Here is a 10,581-nt window from a genome sequence, read left to right on the forward strand (position 1 = left end):
ACACACACACACACACACACACACACACACACACACACACACACACAGCTCTGCCAATGCATCCCAGCCTTGTCTCAGGACACACAATCAGCTTCATGCTTTGCAAAAATAGAGACAGATTAAATCCCACCAAACATCTGATAGATGTAAATAGCTAGGTCTCCAGATGTAGACGCCCAGGGCACAAACCAGAGAGGTAGATGAGGCTGACTATACACATTTTATAGATGGGTAAACTGAGGCACAGAAAGTGGGGGTTTTCAGAAGTTGACTGTTTTCACAAGTTGACTGCCCACTGACATCAATGGGACCAGAGTTGGGCCAATACTAAGGTTATGGCCCTTACCAAAAGAACAACAGAACAGCAAATAGAACCTAGGAGCCCTGAGCCCCAGTCGCCTGCTCTAACCACTAGACAACATTCCCTCCCCTCAGGCACAAAAGCAACAGTGATTGCGCAAACACATCTCAGGCATGACACAAGCCAGTCTTGCACATACCCCTGCAGCTGGCGTAAGGACAGAAGGACAAACAGAGGCTGTGCATGGCTGGGGTTCCAGAGACAAGGCCCAGCAAGCAATACCGCCGGTTACCTGAGGGATCGTGTTCATTCGGTTATATCTCTGGACGAGCTCATCCTTTGAGGGCATCCTGTGTTGTCCTTTCCCCATCCCTGTTGGACAATAAAGGAAGAACAGCAGCACAGGTCAGCAGTTACTGGGGAAAGGCCGCCCTCCTCTTGCTAGATCCTGTGTCCAGGATGCTCCACAAGGCACAGCTGCTCGCTGAAGGAGGCGAAAGGATGAGGCCAGCTCTCCATGCAGATCAATATTGCCCTGGCAATGCACTGCCAAACCCAAGGCTGTGCCATGACCCAAGCAGACATTCCCATGAAGAACATTAGATGGTGCAGGAACCCTCTCCTATACAGGAGCACAAATGCATGCGTGCACGTGGGAACTACCATGCAGGGGGCTGACTTGGTGAGTGTAACCACATAGGGACATGTGTCCCTGGAGATCATTTGGGCAAGAGCTGAGACGACCATCTTCAGTCTGCTGTCTATCTTTTAGGAGGCAAGACTGAGTGAGGTCCGTAACATGGCCCCACCACACCACAGCCACTCATGGATTTAGCCCCAGTGGGAGGACTGGATCCATTCTTACAGCTTGGGAACTGGAACACAGGGTAGATCACATGATTTGCCTAAAGCCACAGCATTTGCAGCTGAGCTGGGAATTGACCCCATATCTCCTGAGCTACAGCCCAGCACACAGCTCCACCAGGCCACGTCTTACCCTGCGTTTATACCTCATCGGCTACATGATACCTGCCCTGTAGCTTAACAATCACAGGTGCTCAGGGAGGAGGAGACTCTGTAATAAGGTGCTCCTGAAAGGGCCACGCACTGCGGAACGACAGAGAGCCACAGCTGCCACCATCTAGGGCCACCTGGGGCCATTGTGAAGGACAAAGGTGGGGAGCGAGTGACACTGCTGAAGGCAGGGTCTGAGCCTTGTCAACAGGAGTTGCTGTGGTTCCCTGTTAGTCTGGAGTTTAACAGGACCTGGAGCTCAAATTCTGTCTCCCCCCCCATCCCCCTCAAACTGCCATGGGGCAGCGTCAATCCACAGAAGCCAGATGAACCCCAGAGCAGCCAGCTGGCTCCCTAGGTGCTTGTGGCTGAAGCAGGGGCACGTTGACTTTCTCTGCCATCCCGCTGGCCTGGGCTGGGCCCCCCAGACATGCATTGTCACCAAATGCTCCAGGTGAAGATCCAACCCGACTGGGAAGCATCCATGGGTCAGGGCCCTTGACAGACGATGCAGCGATGAATCTGACTTTCCAGAGCTAAGGGGCAAGATCTGCAGCAGTGTGATGTGTCTCAGGGACGCTCAAGCTGGAGGGGGGTTAAGCAGACACGGCTTCTACTGCCCTCGTTTGCTTCCTGATGTGCCCTAAGAGACATCAGCCCATTGGCTCCAGATCCCCAGAGTGAGTAGTGTAAAAGGGCCCTGGGAATCAGAAAGCTCCCCGAGTTCACCTCCCTGCGGAGAGGGGAATAAACAGGGACCAGGAGTCTCCACGTCCCCCAGCTCTCTGGCCTGGGTTAGACAGGACGCCAGACTAGGTGATCACGGCGGTCCCTTCTGGCCTTCGAATCTGTGAATCCACGGGACCAAGAGAAGGGCCAGCAGAAACCCTGGCGGGGGAATCTGTGGGGACTCTCCCTCCACCCCCACTGGCCACGGCAGCACTGTCTGGCTAGTAGCAGTGATGCCAGCAACTGTGCTGAGACTGCTCCAGGAGGGGGATCTATGGCTTTCAACAGCTTTGGCTGCAGCTCTTTAGCAATGCCCGGGGCTGGGGCGACCTACCACTCAGGGTAGTTCCTCTGCTGGCCACATGCCTGCTGCTGGTGTGGCCAATGAGCCATGTGGAAGCTGTGCAGAGGGGACAGAGCTGGCTGCCTGGATGGGCAGCCAGGCGTCCCTCCACGTGGCCCTGCTGCACTCCCAGGCTAGCTGGCTTGGCTCCCCTTTGTGCCCCACTGCAGTGGGAGGGGGAGGCAAAGCGTTTGCCAATGGAACTCAAGAGGAACCGTCCCCTGTTCATCAGGCGAGCAGAGTGGAGAGGAGGGAAGGAGGGCGAGGCAGGGAGAGCAGGTAACAGACCCAGTCATGCCAGTGCTTCGCAGCCTTCCCCAGAGCAGGACACACACACCCCATCTACCAATGCAGCTTGGTCGCTGCCCCTGACAACGGCATGTGACCCACCTGAGAGCCATGACCCCAGGCTACCTCTCCTCTAGGTGTTCATACCATGCCTATCACCAAGTCATGACAGTACCCTCAAGGCACTACAGTCATTCATTCCCCAGGCAGGATGGCTCTCTAGACAGTGCAGCCAGGGGCTTTCAAGAGGCACTGCTCTATAATGCACAGGCAGCAGCTGATATAATGCTAGGCTGGACTAGACACAAGGGCACTTACCACAGGGGCCAATCTCACCCCGGCCCCGGGAAATGCAGGGGGACAATCGATTGGCTTTTCCTGCTTACCGGGGCTGGAAGGGTGCTCTGACTGGAATTTCCAACACCGCTCCCAGAGAGGCACCGAAATGACTGGCCCGATTTGCTTAGGGGCTCCGCCCACTGACTACGGCAGGTGCAGGGCTCTCTGGGAAATCTGGCCCCGGTGAAGGGTTCCAAGCACTGGAAATCTGGGCCTGAGCTCTTTTGAAGAGATAAAGCCAGATTTTCAGAGTTCCTGTGGAGAGACTTTTGCAGATCAAATAAATCAAGCAAGCCCCAGCATGGGAAAGGCTTGAGAGGTGATGGGCTAAGAGACGAGGGCCCTAGTCCTCACTTAAAAGCTTCAGATACGCAAGGGAGGCAGGACTGGGCTCCCAGTTTGCATCGGGTTTCTTACTGTGCTGATGCAATGGCTGAGAGAACTGGGCCAGCCGGGAAGCCGGGAGCCCTGGCAGACACATCGGGGGAAGTATGTTAATTAAAGCTAGTTGGAAAACTGGTTATTTCTCTATGGCAAATTTCTACACAAATTAAACAAGTTATTTTTGTCCAAATTTTCCATGGGAAATGTTGATATTTCTCTGAAAAATGGGAAACTGAAAGCGAACGAGTTCAGTATGGAAATGCTGCTGTGGTGCCCATAGCAGTTGTAGTTCAGCTGCTTCATGTTCTTCTTCTCTTAAGTGGAGCACAGAGTCTGGTCCAAGAGGTGAACGCAGCTGAACCACTCAGTAATAGGGACCATAATGTAATATCTTTGGAGGGGGGGAAATGCCACAGAAACCCACCCCAGTCGCACTTTACTTCAAAAAGGGGAACTACACAAAACGGAGGAAGTTCATTAAATGGAAATTAAAAGGGACAGTCTCAAGGGGGAAATGCCTGCAAACTGCATAGACACTATTTTAAAACACCATGACAAAGGTTCAGACTAAATGTATACCCCAAATATAACAGAACAGTAAGAGAACCAAAACACATGCTGCGATGGCTAAAGAGCTGAGTAAAAGAGGTGGTTGGGGTAAAAAGGTATCCTTTAAAAATTGGAAGTCAAATCCTAGTGAGGAAAATAAAACAGAGCATAAACTCTGGCAAGTCAAGTGTAAAAGCATATTAAGGCAGACTAAGAAAGACTGAAGAGCAACTAGCTAAAGACACAAAAACTAACAGCAATTTTATTAAGCACCGCAGAAGCAGGAAGCCTGCCAAATAATCAATGAGGGCACTGGATGATTGAGGTACTAAATGAGCACTCAAGGAAGACAAGGCCATTGTGGAGAAGCTAAATGAATTCTTTGCATCAGTTTTCACTGCAGAGGATGTGAGGGAGATCCCCACACTTGAGCCATTCTGAGGAACCATCTCAGACTAAGGTGTCAATAGAGGAGGTTTTGGAATAAATAGCTAAATTAAACAGTAATAAGTCACCAGGACCAGCTGGTATTCACCCAAGAGCTCTGAAGGAACTCATATATGAAATCGCAGAATTAATATCTGTGGTATGTAACCTATTGCTTAAATCAGCCTCTGTACCAGATGGCTGGAGGATAGCTAATGTAATGCTGATTTTTTTTAAAAGGCCGCAGAGGTGATCCTGGCAAGTACAGGCTGATAAGCCCAACTTCAGTACCAGACAAATTGGTTGAAACTGTAGTAAAGAAGAGAATTATCAGATACATAAACATGATATGTTGGGGAAAAGTCAACACAATTTTTGTAGAAGGAAATCATGCCTCACCAATCTATTACAATTCTTTGAGGGGGGTCAACAAGTATATGATCCAGTCGGTATAGTTTTCTTGGACTTTCAGAAAGTCTTTGACAAGGTCCCACACCAAAGGCTGTTAGGCAAACTAAGCAGTCATGGGATAAGAGGGAAGGTCCTTTCATGGATCAGTAACTGGTTAAAAGATAGGAAACAAAGGGTAGGAATAAATGGTCAGTTTTCAGAACGGAGAGAGGTAAATGGTGTCCCCTAGGGGTCTGTACTGGGACCAGTGCTGTTCAACATATTCATAAATGATCTGGGAAAAGGGGTAAACAGTGAGGTGGCAAAATTTTCAGATGATACAAAATTACTCAAGAGAGTTAAGTCCAAAGCTGACAGCAAAGAGTTACAAAGGGATCTCACAAAACTGGGGGATTGGGTAACAAAATGGTAGATGAAATTCAATATTGATAAGTGTGAAGTAATGTACATGGGAAAAAAATAATCCCAACTATGGATACAAAATGCCGGGGTCTAAATTAGTTGTTACCACTCAAGACAGAGATCTTGGCGTTATTGAGGATAGTTGTCTGAAAACATCTGCTCAACGTGCAGTGACAGTCACAAAAGCTAACCCAATGTTAGGAACTATTAGGAAAGGGATAGATAAAAAACAGAAAATATCATAATGCCACTATATAAATCCATGGTATGCCCACACAGTGAATACTGCTTGAAGTTCTGGTCACCCCATCTCAAACAAGGAGTATTGGAATTGGGAATGGTACAGAGAAGGGCAACAAAAATTAGGGGTGTGGACAAGCTTCCATTTGAGGAGAGATTAAAAAAATGGGACTCTTCATCTTAGAAAAGAGACAACTAAGGGAGGATATGATAGAGTCTACAAAATCATGACTGGTGTGGAGAAAGTGAATAGGGAAGTGTTATTTATCCCATCACATAACACACAAACCAGGGGTGCCCCAATGAAATTAATAGGTAGTAGTTTAAAACAAACCTAAGGAAGTATTTCTTCACACAACCCACAATCAGCCTGTGGATCTCATTACCAGGGGATGCTGTGAAGGCCAAAACAATAACTAGATTCAGAAACAAATTAGATATGTTCATGGAGGACAGGTCCCTCAATGGCTATCAGCCAAGATGGACAGAGACTCAACCCCATGCTCTGGGCATCCTTAAACCTCTGACTGCCAGAAGCTGGGACTGGACGACAGGGGATGGATCACTTGATAATTGCTCTGTTCTGTTCATTCCCTCTGAAGCACCTGGCATTGGCCACTGTCCTAAGAAAGGATACTGGGTGAGATGGACCTTTGGTCTGACCCAGTATGGCCCTACTTATGTTCTATGGGCTAAACCCCCTGGTCAGACTACATCTCCCATGGTTCACCACAGTCTCCCCTCTTGGAGAGGTGGGTGATGCATCATGAGAAATAAAATCTAGCTGGGGAGCCTGGCCCAGAGAGGAGAAAGGGGACACGAGGTGCCTGAACTACAGCTTCCAGGGGGTATTCGGGTTTTGGATGAAAAATCAAAGCTTCCCCCAGGAAGCAGATACTTTGCAGAGAGACATTCATTGTCCATCTGTTCCTGAGACATTGATGGCACCTTCCAGATTGCAGGCATGGGAGGCTGCTTCTCAAAATCAGTGCCATGCAATGCTGGAGAAGAACCAGGACCCACCCACCCCCCCGCCCCAGGCTGGCAGAGTCACCTTCCTGACTGTACCTGTCTGTGACAGCAGATATCCACGTAGCCAGGGACTTCCCATCAGAGAAGACCCATGGCCCCGTCAGACCAAGGCAGGATCTGGCACTCCCGGCCAATGGCTTGCGGGTACATCCCAGGGCATGTTACAGAGAGAGAGGTGGGGAGGGGAGAATGAGGGAGCCGTGCGATGCATGGGGACTGCCATAGATGAGACGGGCACACACACAAACACACCACAAAGCAGGCATGCTGGCGCCACTAAGCAGGCGTGTCTCTGAGAAGGCAGGCATGAGCAAGGGTTAATCCCAGGAGGCCACAGGACCAGCTCCCCTACAATTTAAACCTGCCTCCATGCCACGGGCACGCCCTGCCCAGCCACCCTGGATGGAGCTGTTCTTGGCAATAGCCCTGAGGGGGACAGCCTGGAGCACAGGGGTGACAGAGGAGCAGGGTCTGGGGGCACTCATGCCAATCACACACAGCTCTGGCTGGAAGCAACATGTGCAGATAGGCCTTGCATCAAGCCCAGCCCAGTGCGCAGACCAGAGCCCCGGAGGGCAGGCTGTGCAGGCCGACCCACGTGGGAAACCCCGCTCAGAACTGGCCCTGGGAGCCGCATTCTCCTTCCCTAATACACATGGCTTCTGGAAAATGCTGTTTGCACGTGCTTCTCCCAGCCTGAGCAGTGTGCAACTGGCACGAGCCCTTTCCACAGGGCGCCCAGAACTGCCCCAGCCCAGCAGCGTCCCTCCCAGGCTGGGTTTGCAACAGGACATGGAGGGGAACGTGTAGTTCTCCAGGGCCATGGGGTGCACAGACAGACGGGGAGAGAGGAGAGCCTCTTACCTGAGTATCCAAAGGAAATACTGGAGATGGGGCTCAGATAGATGCCTTTGCCATAGGCTGCTCCATGCAGCTTGCAGGAAAACACCAGCGTGAGCAACACAGGCAGAGGGCGTGAGCATGTACCCAGGGGGCGCCGCATCCACCAGCCCAGGGCCAGGGCGGGGAGAAACCAACAGGGCACAGACTGGCCAGACTGCAGGCCCTCCCCCGCTAGTCAGTCTGTCCATCCGCCCCATGCTGCAGACCCTTCCTCTGCCTGTCGGTCTGTCCATCCACCCCACGCTGCCAGCACCTCCCCCACCTGTTGGTCTGTCCATCCGCCCCACGCTACAGGCCCCTCCCCTGCATGTTGTCTAGCCGTCTCCCCCCATCTCCCACCAGTCAGTCTGTCCAACTACTTTTCTGTCTGCTTGTCCCACTCAGGAGCAGCTGAGCCTGCAGAGCCAGTTCCTGAGCACTGCTGGGAGCGGGGCGGGTTTGGGAAAGTCGGCTGCTGGGAGCTGAGCTGAGCTGCAGTGAGAAAAGGAGAGGGCATGGCCTTGGGCGTGGGACCCTCCCCAGGTGGGCTGTCAGTGAAAATCCACTGCCCTGGGAGCCCTCGGACACGTCTCCCGCTGGCACACCCTGCTGATGGGAGACTCTGCTGCTGGTGCTCACTGCAGCCCAGCACTGCAGGGGTTAATCTCGCCCCACAAAGCTGGGCTCTGTTCTAATGCCAACCAGGCCAGAGCCCAGACCTCAGACCCACTGGCTCGCTCAATGCCCAGGAGAGCCTAGGTCACCTGCATGTGGCCACACCCAGCCCATGTGGTCAGCACGCTGGCAGAGGGCTGGCACCAGGCCGTTACCTGCAGTTTGGTGTAGGACGCATTGACCAGCCCGTTGCGTAGGATGGAATGCCAGTTCTCAATGTGAGATCCACTGCAAGAGCAAGGAACCAGCACGTCAGGCACACAGCCCTGCCCAGCACTACCATCCTGCATGCACCCTTGCTCACACCTGTCCCCTCACACACCCGCCCTCCACTCCTTCACTGGCACCTAGCACACACACAGCCAGCCACTCCCTTGCTACCAGAGCAGCACCCGCCCCGGCCTCCCTCTCTCCCACGCACCCACACCCGGGATGGCAAGGCCAGAGGTGGAACTTGCGGCTGGAACAGACGCCCATGTGAGCGCTAAATGCCACCGTGTCTGTGGCAGTGCGGGCACCAGGAGGGGCTGGCCGCCCCGAGGACAATCCCAGGAGCGAGCCTAGCCACATACCTAGGGCGGCTAGCCCCTCCCGCTATGTCTGGCTATGTCCATGCCAGCTGGACTCAAACCTCCTGCTCCAGAGCAGTCAGACCACAGATACACCCTCCCCTAGGGCTGGTGCGGCTTTGTAAAGTCCCAAGAACTCTCTCCTCTGCTGGGGCATGCCCAGCCTCCCCTTCTGAATGGCCCTGGGCCTCTGGCAGGATGGCGGGCCAGGTTGAATGGAGACAGAGGTTCGGCAGACCCAGCCAGCAGCCCTTCCCAAGGAGCTCCCTACTCACGCACCCTGGGGATGCAGGCAGCCTCCCAGGGCTCCTCATCAGCCATGCGGTGCCCCAGAATGCCCAGCTGTGCCATGGCCACACAACACGGACTTAACCGGGCAGCCCCAGGAAGGTCCCGCTTAGTGCAGGTAAGTTTAGATCCTTCTGCACTTCTGGGCTTTGAGGCAGCAGGCTGGGATTCTCAGGAGAGCAGCCCCCACTGCTCCGTCTGGGCCTGGCCGTGCCTCTGCCCTCCCAGGGTAAGGAAATAATGCAAGTTAGCTGGTCCCTGTCAGCTGCCAGCCCCTTTGGGGCTGGAGTCCCTGTTCTGGGCAATGGATTGAGCTGGTTCTGATCTGACCCAGAGGGTCCTTCCCCTCCTGAGCGCACAGCACCACCATGCCACTGCCAGGCGGGCTCGCAGGGCCCGATCCAAAGCCCAATGGGGGTCTTTCCATTGACTCCAATGGGCTGTGGATCGGGGCCTAAGTTTCCTTATCTAGCAGCAACCCCATTCCCCCAGCCTGCCTGTAGCCAGAGTTCTCCTCCAGATACACTGACCCTCTCGCCTGGCTGGGTACCTGGTTCAACTGCTGCAGCAGGGGCTTGGCTCGCTCTCTCTGGGCACTAGTGCCCCCAGGGCATTGCTACCAGAGCAGGGACAGGCCCCACTGCAGGGATTCTCCCGACATGCTGCAGTGAAGGAGAACCTGGGGCAGCAGCGCCAGCCAGTTTGGAGCCCCCAGGAAGAAGCAGCGGGGAGCTGCCCCAAGGGGAAGGGCAGACTCACTGAAAAGCGAAGGTGCTCCCGTAGAGTTTCTTGGCTGTGCGGAACCGGGCTTCCTTGGCTGGGGGGCTGCTCAGCAGGAGGAACTGGTGTGAGGTGTGCATGAATTTCAGCTGCTACCAAGGGAAACAGACCAGCAAAAAGGGGAGGGAGCGAGCGAGCAAGAGAGAGATAAAAGAGAGAGAGATCATGCAGGGAAGTCGGTCCCCAGCGCTGAACCCCCATCCCAACCCCACCACCGTCTCCAGGAGCCAGTGCAGGGCCCAATAGTACAGACCCCTCCACACCTCAGGGATGCTGGGTGCCAGGCAGTGACTGGTGGGGTGGAAGCAAACCAAGGCTGCTCCCTGAGTGGCTAGCGATGGCCACAGACGGAGCCTTTCACCTTCCCAGCCCAGTCCCTCTCGGCAGGGCCTTCAGGCTGTTACCAGTGACCTAGGAGCGAGTGTACATGGGCCAGGGAGCCGTGCTGGGAACTGGGGGTTGGGGAAGCTCCGGCCCACTGTGGCAATACGGAGCAGGGCTGCACTCACTGGGCATGCAGGAGGGAGCAGGATGGTGGCACGCAGCCAGCCTGACCCAAAAGGAAGGAGCTCGTACCCTGAAAGGGGGGCGGCCACGTACCCTGCTGAGAGGCAGCTTGACAATGTGAGATCTGTTACTGGAGATTATCCTAGGGAGGAGAAAGAGGCCGTTAGAACTACGGGGTTACCCTGCCAGATCAGCCATTGGCCCAGTTAGGACATCTTAGATCAGACCAGTACACACTCTTCACATATTGAATCAGACCCCAGCCCATCCAGCGTGGCATCCCGCCTCCTCTCTGGCAGATCAGACCCCGCCCATCCAGCGTGGCGTCCCACCCCCTGCCCTGGCAGGTCAGACCCCCGCCCATCCAGTGTGGTGTCCCGCCCCCTGCCCTGGCAGGTCAGACCCCAGCCCATCCAGCGTGG

At 54.1% G+C, this 10,581-nt stretch overlaps 1 protein-coding gene across 1 annotated transcript in view; it reads right to left on the reverse strand.

Moving 5' to 3' along the window:
• Positions 1–10,581, reverse strand: part of PARP6 (poly(ADP-ribose) polymerase family member 6) — a 41,089-nt gene that overhangs the window by 8,273 nt on the left and 22,235 nt on the right. Inside the window, exons 15-19 of the mRNA XM_026648540.1 lie at positions 10,253–10,301; positions 9,632–9,744; positions 8,171–8,243; positions 7,323–7,392; positions 594–673 (exon numbers count right to left, since the gene is read on the reverse strand). Coding sequence (XP_026504325.1) covers positions 594–673; positions 7,323–7,392; positions 8,171–8,243; positions 9,632–9,744; positions 10,253–10,301 — 385 coding nt within the window. The remainder of the gene's footprint in view (positions 1–593; positions 674–7,322; positions 7,393–8,170; positions 8,244–9,631; positions 9,745–10,252; positions 10,302–10,581) is intronic.

The sequence above is a fragment of the Terrapene carolina genome, unplaced genomic scaffold, assembly GCF_002925995.2.
Source record: "Terrapene carolina triunguis isolate 2854851 unplaced genomic scaffold, T_m_triunguis-2.0 Scaffold67, whole genome shotgun sequence".
In the NCBI taxonomy this organism is placed as follows: domain Eukaryota; kingdom Metazoa; phylum Chordata; order Testudines; family Emydidae; genus Terrapene; species Terrapene triunguis.